The sequence below is a fragment of the Pseudonaja textilis genome, chromosome Z (assembly GCF_049901715.1).
Source record: "Pseudonaja textilis isolate UNSWEBS1 chromosome Z, rPseTex1.2, whole genome shotgun sequence".
Classification (NCBI taxonomy): Eukaryota; Metazoa; Chordata; class Lepidosauria; order Squamata; family Elapidae; genus Pseudonaja; species Pseudonaja textilis.
In genome coordinates this window covers 61,790,089-61,813,549 of record NC_142008.1, presented here as the reverse complement: position 1 = coordinate 61,813,549, position 23,461 = coordinate 61,790,089, and the positions used below count along the sequence as shown (strand labels likewise).

The 23,461-nt window shown below is 34.3% G+C and overlaps 1 protein-coding gene across 1 annotated transcript in view; it reads right to left on the bottom strand.

Moving 5' to 3' along the window:
- The window catches only part of ITGA9 (integrin subunit alpha 9), a 496,160-nt gene that overhangs the window by 214,009 nt on the left and 258,690 nt on the right, over positions 1–23,461 (bottom strand). Inside the window, 1 exon segment of the mRNA XM_087917165.1 lies at positions 22,408–22,558. Coding sequence (XP_087773291.1) covers positions 22,408–22,558 — 151 coding nt within the window.

The following is a 23,461-nucleotide window of genomic DNA, read 5'->3' as shown; positions in this document are numbered from 1 at the left end:
AAGGACTCAGAGTTCTTATATCTAATGACCTAAGTACCAGAGCTCACTGTAACAGCATTGCCAAAAAGGCATTAAGAGTTGTAAATCTAATCTTACGAAGCTTTTCCTCCGGAAATATAGAATTGCTAACTAGGGCATATTAAACCATTGCTAGACCAATATTCGAATACAGTTCATCTGTCTGGAATCCGCACTGTATATCGGACATTAATACAATTGAGCAAGTCCAGAAATATTTCACGAGAAGAATACTATACTGCTCTGCTTGCAACAGAATACCCTATATCACCAGACTTGAAATTTTGGGCTTGGACAACCTTGAACAATGCTGCCTATGGTTGGACGTAAGCGTAGTACACAAAATTATCTGCTACAATGTCCTACCAGTCAATGACTACTTCAGCTTCAACTGCAACAATGCAAGACTACACAACAGATACAAACTCAATATTAACTGCTCCAAACTTGATTGCACAAAGTACAACTTCAGCAACAGAGTGGTCAATGCCTGGAATGTACTATCTGACTCTGTTGTTACATCCTTTAACCCCTACTCCTTTAACCTTAAACTATCCACTATTGACCTCACCCCATTCCTAAGAGGTCTGTAAGGGGTGTACATAAGTACACAATTGTGCCTACCGTCCCTGTCCTATTGTCCCCATTTATTTGTACCTATTTCCTGTATTCTTATTCATGTTTATACTTATATCTATTATCTTGTAAGTGATTGACAAATAAATAAGTAAGTAGGTAAATAAATAAATAGAGGATTAGAATTAGAATTACAGAAAGAACCACAAAAAAAGAATTTGAAAAATCAAATGGACTTAATAAGGCATAAATTGAATTTATTGGAACTGGCACAAAAACATCAAAAGTGTGAAACAGAACTTGATTGAAAATGTGAACAAACCAGGAAGATGATTGGCATATAAACTGAAAAAGAGAAGGAAAAAAACCTGACACATCAACTAATAGATGAAAAAGGGACTCTTTACTACCAAAATGAGGATTTTAAAAATTCAAGAGTATTACAGAAAACTGATGACCAGGAGGAAACCCCAGAAAATAGAATAAAATAATATTTGCAACAATCTGAATTTGTTAAAAGTACCCAAAGCAGTTGAATGAACAAATAATTATGACAGAATTGACATAGGTGATTAAGAGACAAAAGAATAATAAAACACCAGGACCAGATGGAAAACAAATGGCATTGATCTGTTTAGACGCACAGAAAACATCTGATAACGTCAATTGGAGGTTTATGTTATTACAATGAAAATTCATGGATTTTGAGGAGAAATTTATTAATATGATCAAAGCAATATACCGCAAACAATCAGCTAAGGTTATGGTAAATGGGGACATGACAGAGAATTTTGATATACAAAAAGGCACAGGGATGTCTACTGTCCCCTCTACTATTTATATTGACCTTGGAAGTGCTAACTAGAAATATTAGACAAGATGAAGAAATAAAAGGTATAAAAATAAAAGAGAGAGAAATACAAGTTACAGGCATTTGCAGACAATTTGGTTTTTATATTACAAGATCTATTAGAAACCGGAGTGAAGTTAATTAAAAAAAAAAGAAGTATTTAAAGTAGAAGTCACAGGACTGAAATAAATAAAGAAAAAACAAAAATACTAGTTAAAAATCTTACAAATACACAGAAAAGAGTGCTAATGGAAAAAATGGATATACAGATAGTCAAGAAAGTAAAGTACTTAGGGGTACAACTAGCAGCAAAGTGTGCAACGATTAAAGAGGATAACTATATGAAACTGATGCAACAAATCAAATCAGATTTGGAGAAATGGAAAAACTTGCAACTATTGTTGCCAGGAAGAATAGCTACTATAAAAATGAATATTTTACCAATATATTTATTTTACCAATATATTTATTTCAAACAATTCCAATAAATCTGAGGAAAAAATGTTTTGAAGAATTAAATAAAATAATATTAAGATACATTTGGCTAGGGGAAAAAGCAAGAATAAGAATAAGCCTGAAGAATAAAAATAAGCCTGAAAACGTTGCAAGATTCCAAAAAAAAGAGAGGGGACTTTGGGTTGCCAGATTGGGAATTGTATTACCAGGCCACATGGGTGAAAGTATGGCTCAATCTGAGGCATAAAAGCTTTAGAGGGACATGACCTTCAATTAGGTTAGCATGCTTTCTTATGGTATGGAAGAATAAAATACATAGCTATTTTCAAAGACACTATATTAGAAATGCACTGTTATCAGTATCCATAAAAATTAAAAAACATCATTATCCGAAAATACCAGTCTGGCTTTCCACAATGGAAACATTGAAATATCCTAATGTTATCAATATGGAAAAAAATATAAGATATAAAGTTATTTTGAATGAAAAGGGGCAATTAAAAACTAAGCAACAACCGAGTAGTCAAGGAATGGAGATTGCATGGTGCAACATCTACCACAAGTGCAGAGACAATCTTGATATAAGAAAGATGCTAAAATGTATGGTTTTAATAAAGAATTAACAGTATTGGACCAGATATTAACTGGAATGGATGAAAAACTAATAAAGAAAATATATAGCAATTTATTAAGCATCAAATAAGAAAGCAAACAAGTAAAGGAGACAATGATAGCTTGGCTAAAAACTTTGGATATGCAATAGAACTGCATATAAAGAAAATTCATATAAAATGTTTTACAATGGCATTTTTCACCAACAAGATTGGCAAAAATGTTTAAAGAAAGGTCTGCTAAATTTTGGAAGTGCAACCAAACAACTGATTCGTATTACCATACATGGTAATATGCCCCAAAGCAAAAAAATACTGGACAAAAATACATACGGTTGGAAAAAATGATAAAGCAGCATATAGATTTGAAACCAGAAATATTTTTATTGGCCATCCTGCCAGAAAATATGATAAAAGGAATATATATTTGATTTTACATGTATTACTGCAACCAGAATTGTATTTGCACAACAATGGGAAAGCGAAGAGATCCCAAAAGATGAGAGTGTAACAAAAAAAATATTAGAATGTGCAGAAATTGACAGATTAATGCTTACAATTAAAGAAAAAGAAGGAATTGAATATTTCTTGATATGGGACTTATTTTACCAATGGTTAGATAATAAAAACAGAAATAGAAAATATGGGGATATAAAAAAGACTAATGTTATAAAGGAGATTTGTTAAAGTAGACAAGTAAAATATTATCATTATTATAGAATTAACATTATTGTGATGAATACTATTGTAAACATTTTGATATGATTTCCTAAAAATAATTGTACCTAGACAACACACTGATTGAAATTGAGTTTTTACATGCTTTACAGATTAACAGAGTTGGGAGGGACCTTGTAGGTCATCTAGTCCAACTTGTTAGGAATCTGTCCACCAATTACTTGGGTTGGCAATATATAAACCAACATTGTATGTTTGTAACTTTAAGACAAAATCACTGTATTGATTTATATTTTATTCTGATTGGTTGATTATATTGCAAATTACCATAAGAGGGAGCTAGAGATCATAGCTTGCTCTCTCTGACATTCTGTTGCTATCTAAGGTTCTCTGTTGTATTTATGCTGTGCTTATACTTTGATATCTTTGTTTACTGTAAATGACAAAAAAGGTAAGAAGACTTTGTAATTGGATATTCTTTGGACTGCTAAACGTATATGACCTGGACCGTTTATTGGACTGTGCTATTTCTTAAAGTAAACTTTAATTCAATTTAGTATCTGTGTGTGGCTGGATAATTATTCATAACTATTCTCATAAATGTTTCCATGTGCATATCCTTGTTACTCAAGGGTAATTCTGTACATATCATAACATTGGTTAAGGGCCTGGAGAAATTTTGAGAATCAGTGTGAATATACAGTTTCATATTCAGACAGCTGATTGCGGTTTATTGTTAAACTACCAATGGCACAAGAACAGTCAACCAGTATATCCCAGATAACCCGGTTGGATGAACAAACTATGTTTCCTGGTCTATGAAGTGCAGCCTACTTCTGCGTAAAGAGGATTATGGACTGTAGTTAATAGTCCACTGGATGTAACAGCTTGGGACCCAATGGATGATGAAGATAAAAAGAAAATAGCTGACTTTAACCAGGATAATGTTGTAAAGGGTCTTAGTATAATTGTACTTGGGCAGTTCATAATCCAATGACAATTAAATGGAAAGGACAAAGAAGAAGATCTAGATGGACATTAAATAATACTATACTAAAAGAAAAAGACTTCATACAGAGGATGGAGAAAGAACTGGTTTTTTCTTTAAAGAAAATAAAAAAGAAGACATATCAATGCAGAACGTATGGGATACAATGAAGGCATATGCCAGAGGCTTGATAATAGACTATACAAGGAAAAGAAATACCATGAAAAGACTAGCCTCTAAGACTATAAAGGACTTGAAAAAGAGTTACAGAAAATGCCACAGAAAAAGGAGGTTAAGTTAAAAATGGATATAATTAAACAAAATGGGACTAATGGAAAAAGAAGAATTAGCACAGAAAATCAGAGGTGCGAAACAGAACTATTTTGAAGATGCAAATAAACCAGGTAGATGGTTAGCATATAAACTGAGAAAGGAGAAAGAATCAAGGAAAATATTGCAATTAATAGATGATCAAGGCCAAGTTTGCTAGGGAAGTAAAGAGAAGAAGGAAATTATACGAGACTATTATTACTATACTATTATACACACAAGAGAATATTGATGAGGAAAGAGTTAAACAGTACTTACAGAATGCTAATCTACCCCAGATACCTAAAAAGATTGAAATAATGTTAGAAAGCAATATAACGATGATGGAGTTAACTGAAGCACTTAAGAAGCAAAACAATGGAAAGGCACCAGGCTCAGATGGACTTCTGGTGGAGTTTTACAAAACACTACAAGAATAATTGAATCTTCCATTGCTAGAAGTTATGAATGAAGTTATGTTAAAGAAGAAGATACCTAAATCATGGTCAGAAGCTTATCCCACTTGTCCCAAAAGAAGAGGCTGACCCATTACAAATTAAGAACTATAGACCTATTTCCCTACTAAACGCAGATTATAAAATTTTTGCTTCAATATTGGCAGAAAGACTTTAAAAATACTTAAATAATTTTATTCATCCTGATTAAAATGGATTTCTGCCAAAGAGACAAATTAAAGACAATATGAGAGAAATCTTGGACACTTTCGAATACTACGAGGCACACCCTGAAAAACAAATGGCTTTGATATTTTTAGATGCACAGAAGGCATTTGACAATATGAATTGACGGTTCATGTTATTACAGCTGGAACAGATGGGCTTTGGTAAAAAAATCATCCAAGCAATAGAAGCTATATATCATAACCAAATGGCAAAGGTAATGATAGAGGGAGAACTGACAGACTTTGTTGATATAAGAAAAGGAACAAGACAAGGGTGCCCACTGTCACCTTTGTTGTTTGTGTTAACCTTGGAAGTGCTAAACAGAAATATTAGAGAAGAAAAGGATATAAAAGGGATAAAAATTAAAAAGGAAGAATTTAAGTTGCAAGCAATCGCAGATGATCTGGTTTTTATTTTAGAAGAGCCACTAGAAACAGCATTAAAAGTGATAGAAAAGATAGAAATATATGGGAAGGTGGCTGGTTTGAAAATAAATAAAGACAAAACAAAGATTTTGACAAAGAATATGTTATCAAAGACAAAAGGAAGAATTGGCGGATGTATTGAAAATCCAGGTCACAAATAAGATCAAGTACTTGGGGATACATTTGACAGCAAGATGTAGTACACTAAAAGAGAATAACTATTAAACTGAAGCAGCAGGTAGGGCTAGATTTAGCGAAATGGGAAAATTTACAACTGTCATTAATAGGGAGAATATCAACAATCAAAATGAATATACTACCCAGCATTTTATATTTGTTCCAAACAATTCCAATTAGGCTAGAAAAGACTATTTTGAAGATTTAAATAAAATCATGTTGAAATATATATGGCAAGGTAAGAAAGCAAAAATAAAATTAAAACTTTGGCAAGATGCTAGAATAAGAGGAGGATTTGGTTTGCCTAATTGGGAGTTGTACTACCAAGCTACAAATCTGATGTGGGTCAAGGAATGGATAACATTAAGAAATGATAGATTGTTGACACTAGAAGGACATGATCTGTTGTTGAGGTGGCATGCTTTTTTATGGTATAAAGGAACTAAAACACAGGGGTATTTTAGAAGACATTATATACGGGAGTCTCTGTGGTTAAATTGGGAAAAGACTAAAAGGCAATGTTATTTGAAAATTCCGGTCTGGCTATTGACTATTGAAGCATTTTCTTATCCTATAATATACAAAAAGGAACAAATAGTTAGATATGGTGAAATATTGAATGAAAAGGGTGAACTTAAATCTATGCAAAAATTAGAAGAACAAGGTATAAAGATGAATTGGTTTTCATGTGTGCAAATACATTCTAGGTATGATAAAGATTCTAAAACAGAAGGTTTCTTTTTAAAAAAAAGTTTTTCACATGAAAACAAAAATCTCTTTTTAGTGGACAACATATTTCCGGGTCATCATCTTTACATACAAATATGACAGCAATTATACATTCATATATGCATACTTAATTCTATTATTACCTTTTCCATTCCAAATTTTCAGTAAGGAGAGAAACAAACACATTAATTCTAGCCTCTTTCATTAATCTCAATCAAAACATCTTTTTGTTTCATTTCAATTATTTCAAATATAATCCTTTAATATTTATTTTAAAAATAAAGATAAACAATATGTGTTTGCCTAATAATAATAATAATAATAATAATAATAATAATAATAGGTTGCCAATGTCTCTCCTTGCTTTTAATAGTCTATATTGACTTATTAATTTAGTTGGTTCTTTAGTCTGTCATATTCCCTTTCCATTACACATTCTTTTTATAAATTCTAAATTAATACAAGTTTTAACACTTAAAAAAAACCTGAGTATAGGTTTCCCCCCTTTTACTGCTTTGAGTGGTTAAAATATACCTTTATTCCCTCATCTTGATTCCCAATAATCCATTATTTTTAAGAAGTTACAATAATAATCGTTACATCTTATCATTTGGATTCTGCAGCATATTTCCCCCCTTAATTTTTAATAAGAGTTATCAATATCTAAATTACCCTATTTTCTAGATATCTTTAATTGTAGAAATAGTCTTATTACCCCCTGTCACCCTGCAGAATCCCCTTTTTAATTCATCAACCATTATCTCTGAAAAAACAATTTCTTTTCAACATTTTACTAATTCTGTATTTCTTTATTTCATGCACCTGTTTCTTACTGCTTCTCCTCCCCCTCTTTTCCCCATATCTTTTCTCATTCCAATTTATATCCCTCTCTTTCTTAATATCTTCCTTTCCCCTTTTCTGCTGGGTCTTTCCGTCTTTCCCAACTTCACTGGTATTCCCCCTTTTGATTGCCTTCTTAAGTCTCAACTTTTTAACCTTCCTTCTTTCCCCACTTCTTTGTAACGTTCTTTGTGTTAATTGTCTATTTAAGATGTTTTCTCCTTGAGTCGACTCCTCCTCCTCTGAAGCTCTTTCTTCTTGTTCTTAAATTGCCATTTCCATTTTTTCTAACACAGAACAAAGTGATTCACCTCTTTCCTGTAGTAATTCTCTCATATTTTTAAGTTCCATTTTTAATTCCCAAAAAGATATCATCATTACACGCTCTTGTATTTTATGATCGTTAAAGTCCACAAAAAAACACTTTTACTTTCCTTCTTTCTTCTTTCAATCTTCTAAAGTTCTCAATTATTCTAGCCCAGGGTCTATACAAAAAACATCAATCAATCCCACAGTCAGTCTTTCCTTGCTTTTTTCTTTATTCTAGTTCTGCTTTCACTTTCTAAGATTCTTACTTTGTTCCAATATTTCTTTAATATTATATCCACATAAGTTCATTCAGAACCAGGATGCTTTCCCTTGTTTGAGCTCAAGTTTTTGTCAAAAGGTGGCACTCTCAATTATACATATATACCTTTTCCCCCTATTTTTTTATTTAGGGTTTTTCGAACCCTCAATATTCCAACACAGCCCAGTCTCCAATTTGTAAACTTTATTATTATTTTTTGACAATCTTAAGTCCAGCTTTATTTTATGCCTGTTTATTGCCAAAATATTTTAGTCCAATTTAATTAAATCTTTAGTTCTGGCTTCTTTGTTTCCCAGTTCAAAGCCCCACTTAGCTGTCAGAAAATATTTTCTTATTTTTTTTCTGTCCCTTTGAAATTTTTCTGCTCACTTTTCTTTTCTTAAAAATTCCATGTTACCTTAATCCCGGGGTACTTTTGTTTAGTTGTATCGCCCAATTGTCCCAGTTCAGATGTTATCCACCTCTTTCTTCCCTCCTGCACAAATCTAAATCCAGCTGAGTCCTTCTCTTTGGGGTGGCCATTTTAAACCACCGCTGCAGTCATCTTCGGGGGGAAAAAGACCAAGCCCTGGAGGGGAGATGTGGCTCCCCTCAACCTGACTTGTGACTTCCCCTTACTCCACCATCCCTCCAAGGCAGCTTCAGCCCCTAATCGTAATGATCGGGGCTCTCTAACAAAAGAGCACAGACCATAGCCGCAGAGAGATACAATCTATGGTCTATCGGTGAGGAGGCTCCGCCTTAAAACAGAAGGTTTCTATGATAAATTGACTGATTTAGATAAGATTTTGACAGGTACTGATGAAAAGGTGATTAAAAAAACTGTATGGATATTTATTAGAAATTAAACCAGAAGAAGAACAAGTTAAAGAAACAATGATTGCTTGGGGGAAGAATTTTGGATATGGAATTGATTTAGAGAAATGGCAAAAATTGTGGTCTCAAAATTATAATATGACAATGTCAACAGCGTATAAAGAAAACTTGTATAAGATGTTTTACAGGTGGCATTTTTCCCCAACAAGAATAGCAAGAATGTTCAAGAACAAGTCTGAAAAATGTTGGAAATGTCATCAGATACCTGGCTCATATTACCATATGTGGTGGACGTGTGCGGATGCCATAAAATATTGGACTAAAATCCACACATGGTTGGAAAAAATGACAAAAAAGCATATAGACTTAAAACCAGAGATATTTTTATTGGGAATTTTACCTGAAATATATAGTAAAGAATTGAAACATTTGATTGTAAATGTATTAACAGCGGCTATGATTGTATTTGCTAAAAAGTGGAAAAATGAGAAAATACTAATACAGGAGGAAGTTATTAAGAAAATAATGGGATGTGCTGAAATGAGTAGATTGACATTTGAAAATCAGAGAACAAGAAGATAAACAATTTTATAAAATTTGGGATCTATTCTATCAATGGTTAGACAATAAAAATGGTACTGAAATATGTAGTTTTAAAACATAATGAATATATAAAGATGTATTTTTTTATTATATCTACAAAATGATTAGAGGATAGATTTGAGATGGAAATATGAACTGTCATAAAATAAATTAAATAAAATATGGATTATTTTGTAAAACATGAATGAATAATAGTATAGTCAAATGATTGATTAACAATGATATTAATGTATTCAGGAATATTTGATTGACAATATGAGAACATATACAATGTAATTCTAATCGAAGACTATGAAGTGGAAGCACAAAACAATTTGTAAACCAACCAACACTGTATGTACATATTTGGAAGATGGTTTGATGTTTTTAATGTTGTGTTTGTTCATATTTGTCTTAAAGAAACAATATATTTTTTTAAAAAAAGAAAAGGCTCTTAGTATCATTGGACTGACAATGAGTGATCAGCAGTTGGTCTATATTCGTGGTGAAGAATCTGCTGCTAGGTGTTGGGACATTTTGAAGAGGATTTATGTTCAAGATAGTGTGGGTGCACACATACACCTTACACATAAACTGTTTAGAGCCCGTCTTATAAAAGGTGGTGATATGTTAGCTCATTTGGTGATTATGAAAAGGACTTTACAAGCGCTACAAGAAAAGGAGCTGATTTTCTTGGAGTTGCATCAAGTTTACAACATTCTTTCTTCTTTAGATGAAACTTATGATGTTTATGTGTCTTCACTGGAAGTTTTAAACAGAGATGAACTTACATTGACTGGCATAACTGGAAGACTGTTAGAAGAGTCAAGAAGAAGGCAAGATAGAAATCAACTGAGAGAAAGACAACCACAGGAAGAAAAACTGCCTTCAACTGCCTATATTGTTAGGAAATGTTTTTCTTGTGGGGCTAAAGGTCATATAGTCAGATACTGTAAAAAGGGTAAGAAACAGAATGCTACTAATATACAGAGAGCTTATAAAGATGTTAGTTTAGCCATATCAAGTACAACTACAATTGTAAACCATGACAGTGGAGCATCGCAGTGTATAACTAAAAGTAAAGAGGGGTTTGTTAACATGACAAAGAGTAAACAGCATGTATCATTAGCTAATGGATGGAAATTGAGATCATCTGGAGAAGGTACTGCATATTGTTCATGTATTAATGAACATTTACCAATGTTATATGTACCTAGACTGATATTTAACTTGCTATCTGTAAGAGCAATGGTAAAAGCAGGATTTGTTGTAACCTTTCAGGGAGATAAATGTTTAATTGAAAAACAGGGTAAAAGCGTTACTGCAAGATTGGATAATGGTTTGTTTATTATACATGATAATCCATTAATTAATGCTAACTCAGTTTATGAGAATAAAAAGCCTCATGATGAATATTCATCTACTCCATAGATGTAAGGGACATATAAATTTCAAAATGCTAAAGAAAACTGTTGAGTTATCTAATGGTATAAAATTAAAACCTTGTACAAAGTATTTAAATTGCAATGCTTGCAATCAAGAAAAAAGCAAGATAACTCCTGCAAATAGGGTAAATGGATTCAAAACCAGTGAACCATTAGAGGTTGTTTTTGCTGATATTATTGGACATAAGAAACCTAGCTTAGGTGGAGCCTGTTACATATTAAGTACAATTGATCATTTTTCCAGATATGGTTTCTGTTATTTAATGAAAATGAAGATAGAAACATACCAGAATTTTGTAAACTGGCTAAAATTTGCTGAAAGGAAAAAGAAATAGAAAGTTATTAGCTTAGTAACAGATAATGGTACTGAATTTACCAATAGAAAATTTGAAGCCATGTTACAGAAAGCTGGCATTGAACATAAGCGTTCTGCTCCTGATAGACCACAACATAACTCATATATTGAACGTAGAGGACAAACATTACAGGCTACGACTAGGACTATGGTTTTGGATTCTGGTTTATCAGAGAAACTTTGGAGTGAAGCAATAATGTTGCTAACCATGTTTTGAATAACATAGTGAATTCAATGACTGGTGAATTACCATTTACTCATTGGAATGGAAAAAAGGCAGATCTCAGTTATTTACATACATTTGGAACCCCAGCATGGGTTCATATTCCCACGCAAGTAAGGCAAAATGGACAACATAGAGCGAGACAATTATATTTTGTAGCTTATGAAGCTAATCATAGATCATTTAGATTTGGGGAACCAGGTACTACTAATGTATATTGCAGTGCAAGTGCTAAATTTCTGAAGCAAAAGAAAAAGCTTGAAAGGGAATATAATAAGGTACAGGATAGTGTTGTTGTTGAGACTCCCTCTATCATGTCTTCTCTGTTTATAAGTATTAAGTCCAGTATCGCTGTCTAGTTCCCTGCTCTACTTTTGTCAAATAGGTTGGTCAGGAACCTATTTGATTTCTGCAGAATTAGTCTTCCAATTGATATCAGGATAATTGAAGTTCCCCCATTACTATTGTAATGTGTTTAAAATTAGCTCTTTTAAAATCTAAGACTCTGTGTCATTATGTTCCATTGCTTGTGTTTGTATTATGTTGAATTCTAGTGTGACATCGTCACTCTCGCACAAGATTCCTACAGTTTCAAGTCACTCTATCACTTCTATATAATTAAAATAAATAAATTAAAAAAATATTTTTCTTTGGAAAGTATCAGCAAATATGAGAATTGACCACAAAGATATGTGGTCAAGTGGTTAGTAGGAGGTCTGTACCAGCCTTTATAAAGCAGGAAAGTAATGTACTGAAAGCTGTTTATATTCTCAAATTTCAAATTACAACATGCCTAGAATAGAGATTATCATACAGAACAGGCAAAAAGCATGTCACTCTCCAGCTATGCTATTATTTTTTAAGATAATTTTAAATTAGGGAGAGGAGAGGAGTCTACCTAGTCTTAGACCAATTCACTAATATTGGATAAGAGGCTGTACTGGTAGAAAAAATAAAAACTATCATTTCAATTTTAGTTTCTTCTGTACCTCTTCAAACAAGATGAGGATCATTTACTTTTTGGGGAGGAGAGAGGCAAAAAAAAATCATCTGCATGTCACAACATCACAGCCTTTGCTTTAATTCGCCTGTGATCTACCAAAAACAAAAACCTTAAGTTAAACAAAAAGTAAACAAAAATTTCAAGACACCTGAGAAATGAATACATATTCTTTATTGTATATAAAAGATGGTAGAAGAATTACATTTCAGAACTGCTGTTTATTCCTTGAAAAAATAATATAGGCCATACAAAATGAAGTTGTTGTACTCTGTATACCAGGTGTGGGATGCTACCAGTTCAGCCCGATTCTATAGAACCAGTAGCTCTGAAGAGCAGCAGACACCGAACCGGTTCAGTGTCTGTTCCTCTGTTTGGCCCAGCCGCCCTTCCATGCTCTTGGCTGTCTTTTATTTCCAGCTTTTCCAACCACAGCTGTGCTGCGGAAAGCAGCTGAGGTTGAAAAAGCAAGAAATAAAAGAATTTTCAAATGCTGCACACCCACGTGCAGCACTTATCAGCTGTCTGGGTGGCACAGCTGAGGTTTTTAGGAAATGGTCTACATGCGCATGCAAAATGTACTCTCACCAGGGGTGGGATTCTACCTGCTGGAGAACTGGCAAATCGCACCACTGGCTGGCCCCACCCCACCCACTCACTCCTTACCTGGCATGCACGCCATCAAACTTGCCTGCTAAGTTGCTATTTTTCCTTCCCCGCCACCATCTGCGGTTCTGCTGTGCTGGGAGATTTAGATTAGCAAGAAAACAGGATATCGTTGGATTTCTTGCTTTCTAGCTAATCTAAAAGCAGAGCTGATCCTGAAGCTTCTATTATTCAGTGCAGATTCAAGTAGCAGATGGTAGAAACACAGATCTCTAAATGAATCTGTGATTCTGTGAACAACTCAATCTGCCTGCCTGCTCTGCCCGATTTTGGGTAAAAGTTGCTGTTTTTTTATAAAAAATTCAATATTTACATACATGGTGCGTTGTGAATTAATTTTGTGAGTTTGCTTGCTAGCAAATTTTATGAGTTTGCTTGCAAGCAAATTTTATGAGACAGGCTCAGTTAGCTGATTGCAGAAAGATAGGTTTCTAAATGAATCTGTGATTCTGTGAGCAATTCAATCTGCCTGCCTGCTCTGCCTGATTTTGGGTAAAAGTTGCTCCTTTTTTTATTAAAAAAATATCAATATTTACATACTTGGTGTGTTGTGAATTAATTTTGTGAGTTTGCTTGCTAGCAAATTTTACAGTTTGTTTGCAAGCAAATTTTATGCGACAGGCTCAGGTAGCCGATCTCACAGATCTCTGAATGAATCTGTGATTCTGTGAGCAACTCAATCTGCCTACCTGCTGTGCCTGATTTTGAGTAAAAGTTGCTATTTTTTTTTATAAAAAAATCAATATTTACATCAATATTTATAATATTTACATACAAGCCATGCCCAGCCAGTCACATGACCACCAAGCCACACCCACAGAACCGGTTGTTAAGAAATTTGAATCCCACCCCTGCTGTATACCTGTATTTTTAATAGTTGTTGGTTTTTGTTATATCTGTGTAAGAAAGCAACTGTCCCCAAAAGGGGGATCTCAGTCTTAATGATGTGACAGAATGTAGCATTCTTCAGCATAGGTGTTTTTAATTTCCAATTGGGAGGATTTTGTTTTTGTACTTTGTTATAGATAATTAACTGTTTTCTGAATATCAAGGAATTCAATAGAAAACAATTAGATACAAACTCATGTATTTGGCAAATATACTATTGTACTGTAACAATGCTTTTTACACAAAATCATAGCCAGTACAGTTCTAATATTCCTTTAAAATCTGCCTTAAAACATTAAGCATCAGATGGAAAAATCAACCATGAAATGATAAGTTCACTTCAAACATTTCAGTCACTGAAGCTTCATTTTTTTACATGATTATGTACCGTATATAAGGATAGATTTCAATTAACCATTTGTGTTAAATTTTCAGATTTGGGCAATTTTAGAATATATAGCATCTTTGGTTGCTTTGATGGACAGTATTAGGATCTAAATATACTAAAAGTTTACAATCTCTAAAAAATTATGTCAGCTAGAAAGTTATGCAATGTAATGTGTAATAAGAAAGATCTGACCCTTTTCACATGCCAAATTCTCTTTATGAGTTGACTTTGCTTGTCAGAAGGTGCAAAAAGTGATCACATGATCCTGAGACATGACAACCATCATAAATATGAATCAGTTGCCAAGTATCTGAATTTTGATAATGTGACCGTGGGAATGCTACAATGGTCGTAAGTTCTGGAGAACTAGTAGCAGAAATTTTTAGTAGTGAGAAACGGTGGTAACCTTTCCCCAGGAGGGGGGAGGGAATGGAGATTTTACAGTATCATTCCCTTGCCATGTCCATCATGCCATGCCCACAGGACCGGTTGTAAAAAAAATTGAATCCCACCAATGGGTCATAAGTCATTTTTAGTGCTGTTGTAAGTTTAAATGGTTACTAAATGAACTGTTGTAAGTTGAGGACAATAACTTATACAGATAGTCCTCAACTTACAACAGTTGATTTACTGATTGTTCAAAGTTACAACAGCATTGAAAAAAGTGACAGGATCATTTTTCACATTACACTATGTGCACAATTATTAGGCAAGCAGTATTTTGGAGGATTAATTTTGTTATTGAACAACTACAGTACTTTCAGTCAGGGGTTGCCAACCTTTTGGACCTCAGGGACCACCAAACTCATAATTTTAAATCCCAGGGACCACTAACCGGTTATGTGGGCATGGCCTAATTTATGGGTGTGGCTTGGTGGCCATGTGACTGGCTGGGCATAGCTTGTATGTAAATATTATAAATATTTATATAAATATTGAATGTTTTATATAAAAAGAGCAACTTTTATCCAAAATCAGGCAAAGCAGGCAGGCAGATTGGGTTGCTCACAGAATCACAGATTCATTCAGAAATCTATCTATCTGCCATTGGCTAGCTCAGTCTGTTGCACAAAATTTGCTTGCAAGCAAACTCATTAAATTTGCTAGTAAGCAAACTCACAAAATTAACTCACAACACACCATGCAAGTAAATATTGAATTTTTTTTTTTAAAGGGCAACTTTTACCCAAAATCAGGCAAAGCAGGCAGGCAGATTGAGTTGCTCACAGAATCACAGATTCATTCAGAAATCTATCTGCCATTGGCTAGCTCAGTCTGTCACACAAAATTTGCTTGCAAGCAAACTCATAAAATTAACTCACAACACACCATGTATGTAAATATTGAATTTTTTATAAAAAAAGCAACTTTTATCCAAAATCAGGCAAAGCAGGCAGATTGAGTTGCTCACAGAATCATTGAGTGATCTATCTATCTGTCATCGGCTAGCTCAGTCTCAAATTTGCTTGCCGTGAGTATGCACTGAATTTGCTTGCAAGCAAACCTTCAGTCCTAAGGGAGGTTCGGCTCTGCTTAGCTAGAAAGCAAGAAATCCAACCATTTCCTGCTTCCTAGCTAATCTAAATCTCTGGGCACAGCATAACAAATGATGGTCGGAAAAAGAAAAAATAGCAACTTAGCAGACAAGTTTGCTGGGTAAGGAGTGAGTGGGTGGGAAAGGTTCCTGCAGCCATGTGGGCTGAACAGCCTTGTGTTTCTGCACAGCCTGGATTAATTGCTTTAGGGGGGTGCTCTGGGGATGAGATTTCTCTGAGGCCCAGCAAAATTTTCTCATGGCCCACCAGTGGGCCGTGGCCCACCGGTTGGCGACCACTGCTCTCACTCAATCGAAAATGTTAATAAACTTCAAACCTGAATATTTAAGAAATAAAAGTTAGGTCATGGCTTTTTTAGGAGAATATAAGTGCACAATTATTGGGCAACTATTAGTGTACAAAATTATTATGCAACTAAATGAAAAATGAAAATTTTCCCATCTCACTCATTTATTTTCATCTGTTAAATAGAGAACAATAAACAACTCAAAATTTACAAATAAACATTTTTGACAGTTCAAGAAAAATCAGTGACCAATATAACCACCCTTCTTTTCAATAACTGTCATAAGCATTCCATTCATGGAGTCTGTCAGTTTCTTGATCTGTTGACTTTATGTGCAGCAGTAACCACAGCCTCCCAGACACTGTTCAGAGAGGTATACTGTTTCCTTCACCATAAATCTCCCATTTAAGAAGGGCCCACAATTTCTCAATAGTTCAGGTGAGGAAGAGGGCCATGTCATTATTCTTTCATCTTACTGGCTAGCAACACAGTGGAGTACTTGAATGCATGCGATGGAGCATTGTCTTGCATAAAAATCATGGTCTTCTTAAAAGATGGAGACTTAGTATATTCCAAGGTTTTTCTAAATAGGGCTATATAGCGGACTTGAAATGGAATTTGGAGGGTGAGTTCTAGCACTCTCCAAACACATATTTCTGCAGCCATGTGAAATATATATGATGAATTAACACAGATACCATATAAAGTCAGGCATGGAAATCATAGACATTGTGTTTACATGTGAAAAATATTCAACACAGAGGTAGTATTCAGCAGGTTCTGACCAGTTCTGGAGAACTGATAGGGGAAATTTTGAGTAGTTCAGAGAACCAGCAAATATCACCACTGATTGGCCCCACCCCCATCTATTCTCTGCCTCCCGAGTCCCAGCGAATTAGCTAAATCTTCTTTTGTTCTCCTGCACAGGAGAAAGGAACTGGAAAGCAAGTTAGTGGGGTGGGGAGGGAATGCGATTTTGCAGTAACCTTCCCCCAGGAGTGGGGAGGGAATGGAGATTTTACAATATCCTTCCACTGGAGTGGGGTGGGAATGAAGATTTTGCTGTATCCTTCCCCTGTCACGCCCACCAAGCCACACCATGCCCACCAATCCATGCCCACAGAACTGGTAGTAAAAAAAATTGAATCCCACCACTGATTCAACAGCTAAGACAGAGCTACCTAATCTTCTGTAAACAAGATATAAGCTTCCTATGTAGATAGATAAAGGTGATGGGACTTTGCTAGCCATTGCCCTTTTCCTCTTAGTTTAGTAATTCAGCTAATTTTCCATGGGATTTGAGAAGCAGGCAAGATTAGTTAGAGATAATAGGATGTCAAGGAAATACTTTTCCTATTCCCAGCCACTAAGTGTCAAGAGGGCCTGGGTGATACGGAGTGGCTGGTTTGTTTTTGTTGCCAGGAAGTGGAGTGTTATTGTGGGGGGTTTGTATTGATATTTTATCCTTGTAAGGCAACCAGAATCACTGATGAGATTGAGTTGGGGGGGGGTATTTAAATGTCGTTAAATTATTAAATGAGAGGAAACCACATAAATCTCATCAAGAAGAAAAATAGTTTAGTTAACGTAGTGGCTGTAACCTTTCCTTTTATCCCTGAAAATTGAATTATTTCAATCCCAAGGAACAATTTATTTAAAGAACACTGGAATGTTAATGACACTTTAAAGAATATCCAGTGTCAACTAAAGGTTACATCCTTGACTTATTTACTGAGGATTTATTTCCTTCTTCCTGTTACAAATTCTTATTTCTTCATGATCACAGACACACAGTACAGGATGTTCACATAAGCTTTTTCAGATATTAAGTTGGGAATAAGAGCACAGCTGTAGCTGAATACAACAGAGATGCAATGTGGTCAACACCTCTGAGAAAGGAATCTCAACGACTCTATAAACATCTTCGTTCCTCATCCCCAGAATAAAAAAACATGTACATTTTCACAAAACTAACGGTGCAGACAAAAAAGAAGGAATTTGATGGCAAGGGACAACTTCTGTCACATTTTCAGTAAAATAATTACTAATTAGATCTTGAAAGAATGCAGTAATGGGAACTTCTAATATCTATCTAGCTTAATATACATAATATAGATAATATGATGTAGTAATATATATTTAGGAATGGTAATGTCCTATGAAGCAGGGTTGTATGGAATCCAAGAAGTTACAAAATAAAATCTGCATTACCTAAATTAAATTACTATATTTAATAGATTTAACAGAGTTGTAAGAGATCTAGTAGGTCATCTAGTCCAATCTTCTCAAGCAGAAGACCTACACCATTTCTGACAGGTGGCAGTCCAGTCTCTTCTTGAAAGCCTCGTCATAAAGCTCCCATAACTTCTAAAGGCAAGCTGTTCCATTGGTTGATTGTTCTCACTGTCAGTAAATTCTGCTATCATGTCTCCCCTGGTCATTCCCTTCACTAGACTAGCTGTGCTCAGTCCCTGTAACTGTTCTTCATATATTTTAGACTCCAGTCCCCTAATCATCTTGGTTGCTCTTCTCTGCACTCTTTCTAGAGTCTCAACATCTTTTTTATAGTGTGCTGACCAAAACTGGATGCAGTATTCTAGGTATGATCTTACTAAGGCTTAATAGAATGATATTGGTACCTCACTTGATCTTGATTGAATCTCTGTTAATGCAATTTAGGATTGCTTTTACTTTTTTGGCCACCGTCACACACTATTGACTCATATTTAATTGGTTGTCCAATAAGACTCCAAAATCCCTCTCACAGTTACTGCTATTAAGCCTGGTTTCACCCAGTCTATATTTGTAAACTTTTGGTTTTTCTTGCCTAAGTGCAAGACTTTACTTTTCTCTACATTGAATTTCATTTTGTTAGATAGGGTTAGATTTAATTACTATATTTACTATATTGGAAAAACTGTAAGCAGAAAATCTAACACCTTTGATGAACTTGTTGTTATGAGCCACCCGGAGGTGTTTAAGATGGGAGGACATACTAATCTTTTAAATAAATAAATGACAAATAAATGTCTAGTAAAGATTTTTCAGTATTTGACTTAAGTAAGCATTCTTAGAACTACTGTTTCTATTGACAATTATTTATTGAGAGAGATTTTCCAGACCATCAAAATAGAAGGAAGAATTAGAATACAAGGATAGAAGAAAAAAACAAGTGTTTAAGGTGATAAATGACAAAATAAATGTTACACTATAAAGATAGAAGCTCCAATGTTTTCGTATGAACCCTGTCACATTATAAAATATGGAACCTCTGCTGATATGCTTCTTCTTAAGAAAGAAGAAAGATCTTTTAATTAGTACAATAAATAAATATTGACTACTTTGGTCAAGTGGTTAAAGCAACTGTCTAGAAAGTGGGAAGACCATGAGTTCTAGTCCCACATTAATCATGAAAGCCAGCTAGGTGACCTTGAGCCAGTCATTCTCCCTCAGCCCAACCCATTTCACAGGATTGTTCTTGTTGACAAAATAGGAAAAGGAAAGTATGTTGGAAATGTTCATCACCTTGAGTTATTTGTAAAAATAATAAAGGTGGGATATAAGAAATAAATACTGTAGGTGGAGCTGACAGTGCAGCGATACGACGTGCTTTTCCGGAGCTCAGGGGCAATCCCATCTTTTTGGCGGTCCAGCTGGACCTAAATCATCCCAGAGGGGAGATAATTGAAGAAGGCACACTCCATCGATCCCACAGAATCCACAAGTTCCCTGGTTGATCCAGAGAAAGCCTTCAAAGCTGACAGCAAGGAAAAGCAGCCATTGTGAACCTCTACAAAGCTAGGACAGCTACCGGAAGAAAGAGAACTGGAAAGAAAGTGTGATTGTTCTGGATAAGAAATTTAAACCAAATCAATTATTGGAGAAAAAGCACCCCTTGGGAAAGTGGGGTGAAGGAGAGGCTAAAAGAGAAAGATGGAAGTGGGTTTCCCTCCACTCCACCTATGTAAGCGGAGAGGAAAGGTTGTTTTAAAAAGCCAATTGAATGAGGAAGCAATTAATCATGGACTTCCTGAAAGAAATTTGGTATTGAAGCTGGACTGGACAGGCTGGGATAATTAAAAATCCCATCTGTTTGGTGGTCCAGCTGGACAGGACAGGCTGGATAGTATTAAAACTGAAAATTAGATTTATGTTTTTCTCGTTTTCAACTATAAAATGCAGAAAGATAAAGAACTATACTTTATATTGAGATAACATAAGGAAGAGAAAAGAGAAAACAGAGCAACAGTGCCACCTGAAGGTTGAATTGAAAATTGAAGACTGAAGACTGAAAAGAGAAAAGGCTAAAATATTTGACCATGACTACATGAGAATAGAAAGATAACAGAGTTATTTTGTCAGAAAGTGAAAGGCAAAAGTGGAACACTGAGACTTTTATTTTGAACAGTGTAGGTCTTGGAACTAGAAAATAAATCAGACAACTGAGAAATGAACACTAAAAGGGTTCCCTTTCTCTTGGATTACGTTTTTTCTTTTTTCTGGTGCCTTTGAGTTTGCTCTGTGAAATCTCTTTTTTTCTGGAAATACAATAATAGAATATTGAAGGCTGAGGGCTGGTGGGCCAATCTGGATTACAACTTGTTATTTACGGGGTGGATTTTTCATCCTTCTTTTTTCCTGTTTTGTTCAATGGTTACTTTCTGTATTGATTATTTCTATATTGACTACTCTATTTAAAATTTGGATTAAGGTAAGAAGAACCTGAAGAAAAAAGAACTCTGGATGGGGATGGGAGCTGATATTTGTACCCCTTTGTTGGATTACAATTGATTACAATTTGTTGGATTACAATTTTTTTTCTGGTTGGAAATATAATAATTGAGGATTAATTACTATAAAGGTTGGTGGGCCAATTTGGATTACAACTTGCTACTTTCCCCTTTTTGTTTTTTTTCTTCTCCTTTTTTGTTTCTCTTTTTTCTATTATCAATAAAATTTTGGATTAAGGTAAGAAGAACCCGAAGCAAAAGAAAATTGGACTTAGACTGGAATTTATTTCATTTCTTTTTGTATTACAATTGAGCTGTAAGGTCAACCTATGGTGAATTATAAAAATAAATATTTCAAAATGAAGAAAACAATGTCTGCACCATCTTCAGCATCCTCCTCTGCTACTTCAAGCCCTGCTGGACAGAGGATCCTGAAGACTATGTTACAGCAAGAGAAAGCCAGCTTGATGCAAGCAGAGATTAAAGCAATGATATAAGCAATTCATGAGGATTTGAAGGAACAAATGGGGAGAGTAGAAGAGAAAGTAGGGAAAATAGAAGATAAAGCAGAGAACATTCAACAAATGATGGTAAAAAAGGAAGAATGTATGCAAAAAGTAGAAGCAAGAGTAGTTTTAACAGAAAAATGGGTGGGAGAGCTTATAGACTTACATTGGCTGACCAAAATAAAGAAAATAAAGAAAAACCAATAATTTCATTAGAAATGGACCAGGCAGATTTTACTTGAGATTTCAAAACATGGAGGAAGAAAAGGGAGATTATGGCAGAGATACTGGCCAGGGCCTGGAGGTGACTAAAGAAAAAATGTTGGCTGATATTGACAAAATATTTAGAGTACACACTAGAGAAACAAATTGCCTAGAGAGATACATGTGAGATTTATTTAAAAAGCCATAAAAACAAAAATCCTGCAGAGAGCGAGAAATGACCCTTTGAAATATAAAGGGAAAGGAATAACAGTCTTAAAATAAATCCCGAGAAGAGTTAGAGACTTGAGACCATAAATATTATGACACAAGATATCTGTACCCAGATGACACTATGTTTAAAGAAAAGATGGAATGTTTGTAAAAATAAAATTTTAAAAAAGAAATAAATACTGAATCAGTGTTATGCTGATCGGTGCTATAATTTTATGTTACTTCAACTTAAATTAGGAATTCTGCATAACTAAGGTACTATGTGGGAAGAGGTTACTGCCTATGTATGACCAATTTCAAATATTATTAACATTACAACATTACAATTTCTACAAACCAGCAGACAATTTGGTTATATTTTGTTTTTTACTTTCATAACAAAATACTTTAGACAAAACGCTTCAGAAATAAAAGATTTCTATTTAGCCTTTTTCTTAGAAGAGTTCATTTAAATTTAAGGAAAAAATCAATCAAAATAAATCCAGGCTCTCTTGCCTATCTCCTATTACTACCATACAAGTGGAGAATTCTAATTTAATTACTTCATTTTAACAACAATAAAAATGATGAACTTGCCTGTCTGATATACTGATTGTGCCTACCTTTTGCCACATTTTGATAAAGAAAAGCTCTCTGGAAAAGTTGAAAGCGATGTTTGTGTCATAAGCATCATCCCCAATGTTAGCAATGGTGACGTTCAGCGAGATGTTCTTCACAGCTCCCAAAGCCAGATAAGGAGCCCTGTTATCAACACTGCAGAAAAAGAGCAGCAAATTAACACTTGGCTATTCATTCTTCTGGTTTTTTTTTATTTTACAGTGGAATAAATATGAAATAAGAGCCAAAAATAAATCTTCTGTTACCGGGTAACAAATGGAAACAAAAGAATAGTCTCCTCCTAGACTATCATTGTGGACTAAGCCAAAAGTATTATTTCAGGACACTTTGCAGATCAGAGATTTTATTTTATTCTTTTCAGTTTCAGTTCTTTGCTGGTGTGATTCTTCATGAAAATGAATGAGGTTAGAATGGGATAATACCACAGTGCTTTGTTTTGTTTTAAGTAAGAAAACATATGCTACAAGAAAATCCCTGGAAGTATTCTACATTTTTTAAAACTACATTTCTTATATTGACAGCATATTAGATTAGATCAGTCATAAGGATTTAATAAATATATGTAAGTTCAGAAACTAGTCACGTAAGTTGGAAATCATTGCATGTGAAATGTGATCATTGATATCTTCATTACAAGACTGAGAAATGTGTTTACATTTTATATTTATGGAAATACAATGAATAAACAACCATAATGTTACCAAGGTACTTGGGTTTTTCCAGCAACCAGAAAGAAGTCTAATCTTCCTGGTAGCTGTCACATAGGTAATTGTTCCATACCCTAGATTTGTTCCACCTAGTGGTAGGGCTCAAACTCTACCACAAATATCAGAAATCTAATTGTTTAAAAATTCTGAATTAGACTCTATTGTTTTCTGAGAATGTAGAATGTCATCAAAATAACGCAGTTTACAAAATATTTGGAATAAATGGGGGACAGAACAAAGACTGATCTCGTCACTTCAATGTGTTCTCTAAATACCTTTGATGTAATTCTTAAATTTATTTATTTCTGTGATTGAATAACAGCTACAACAG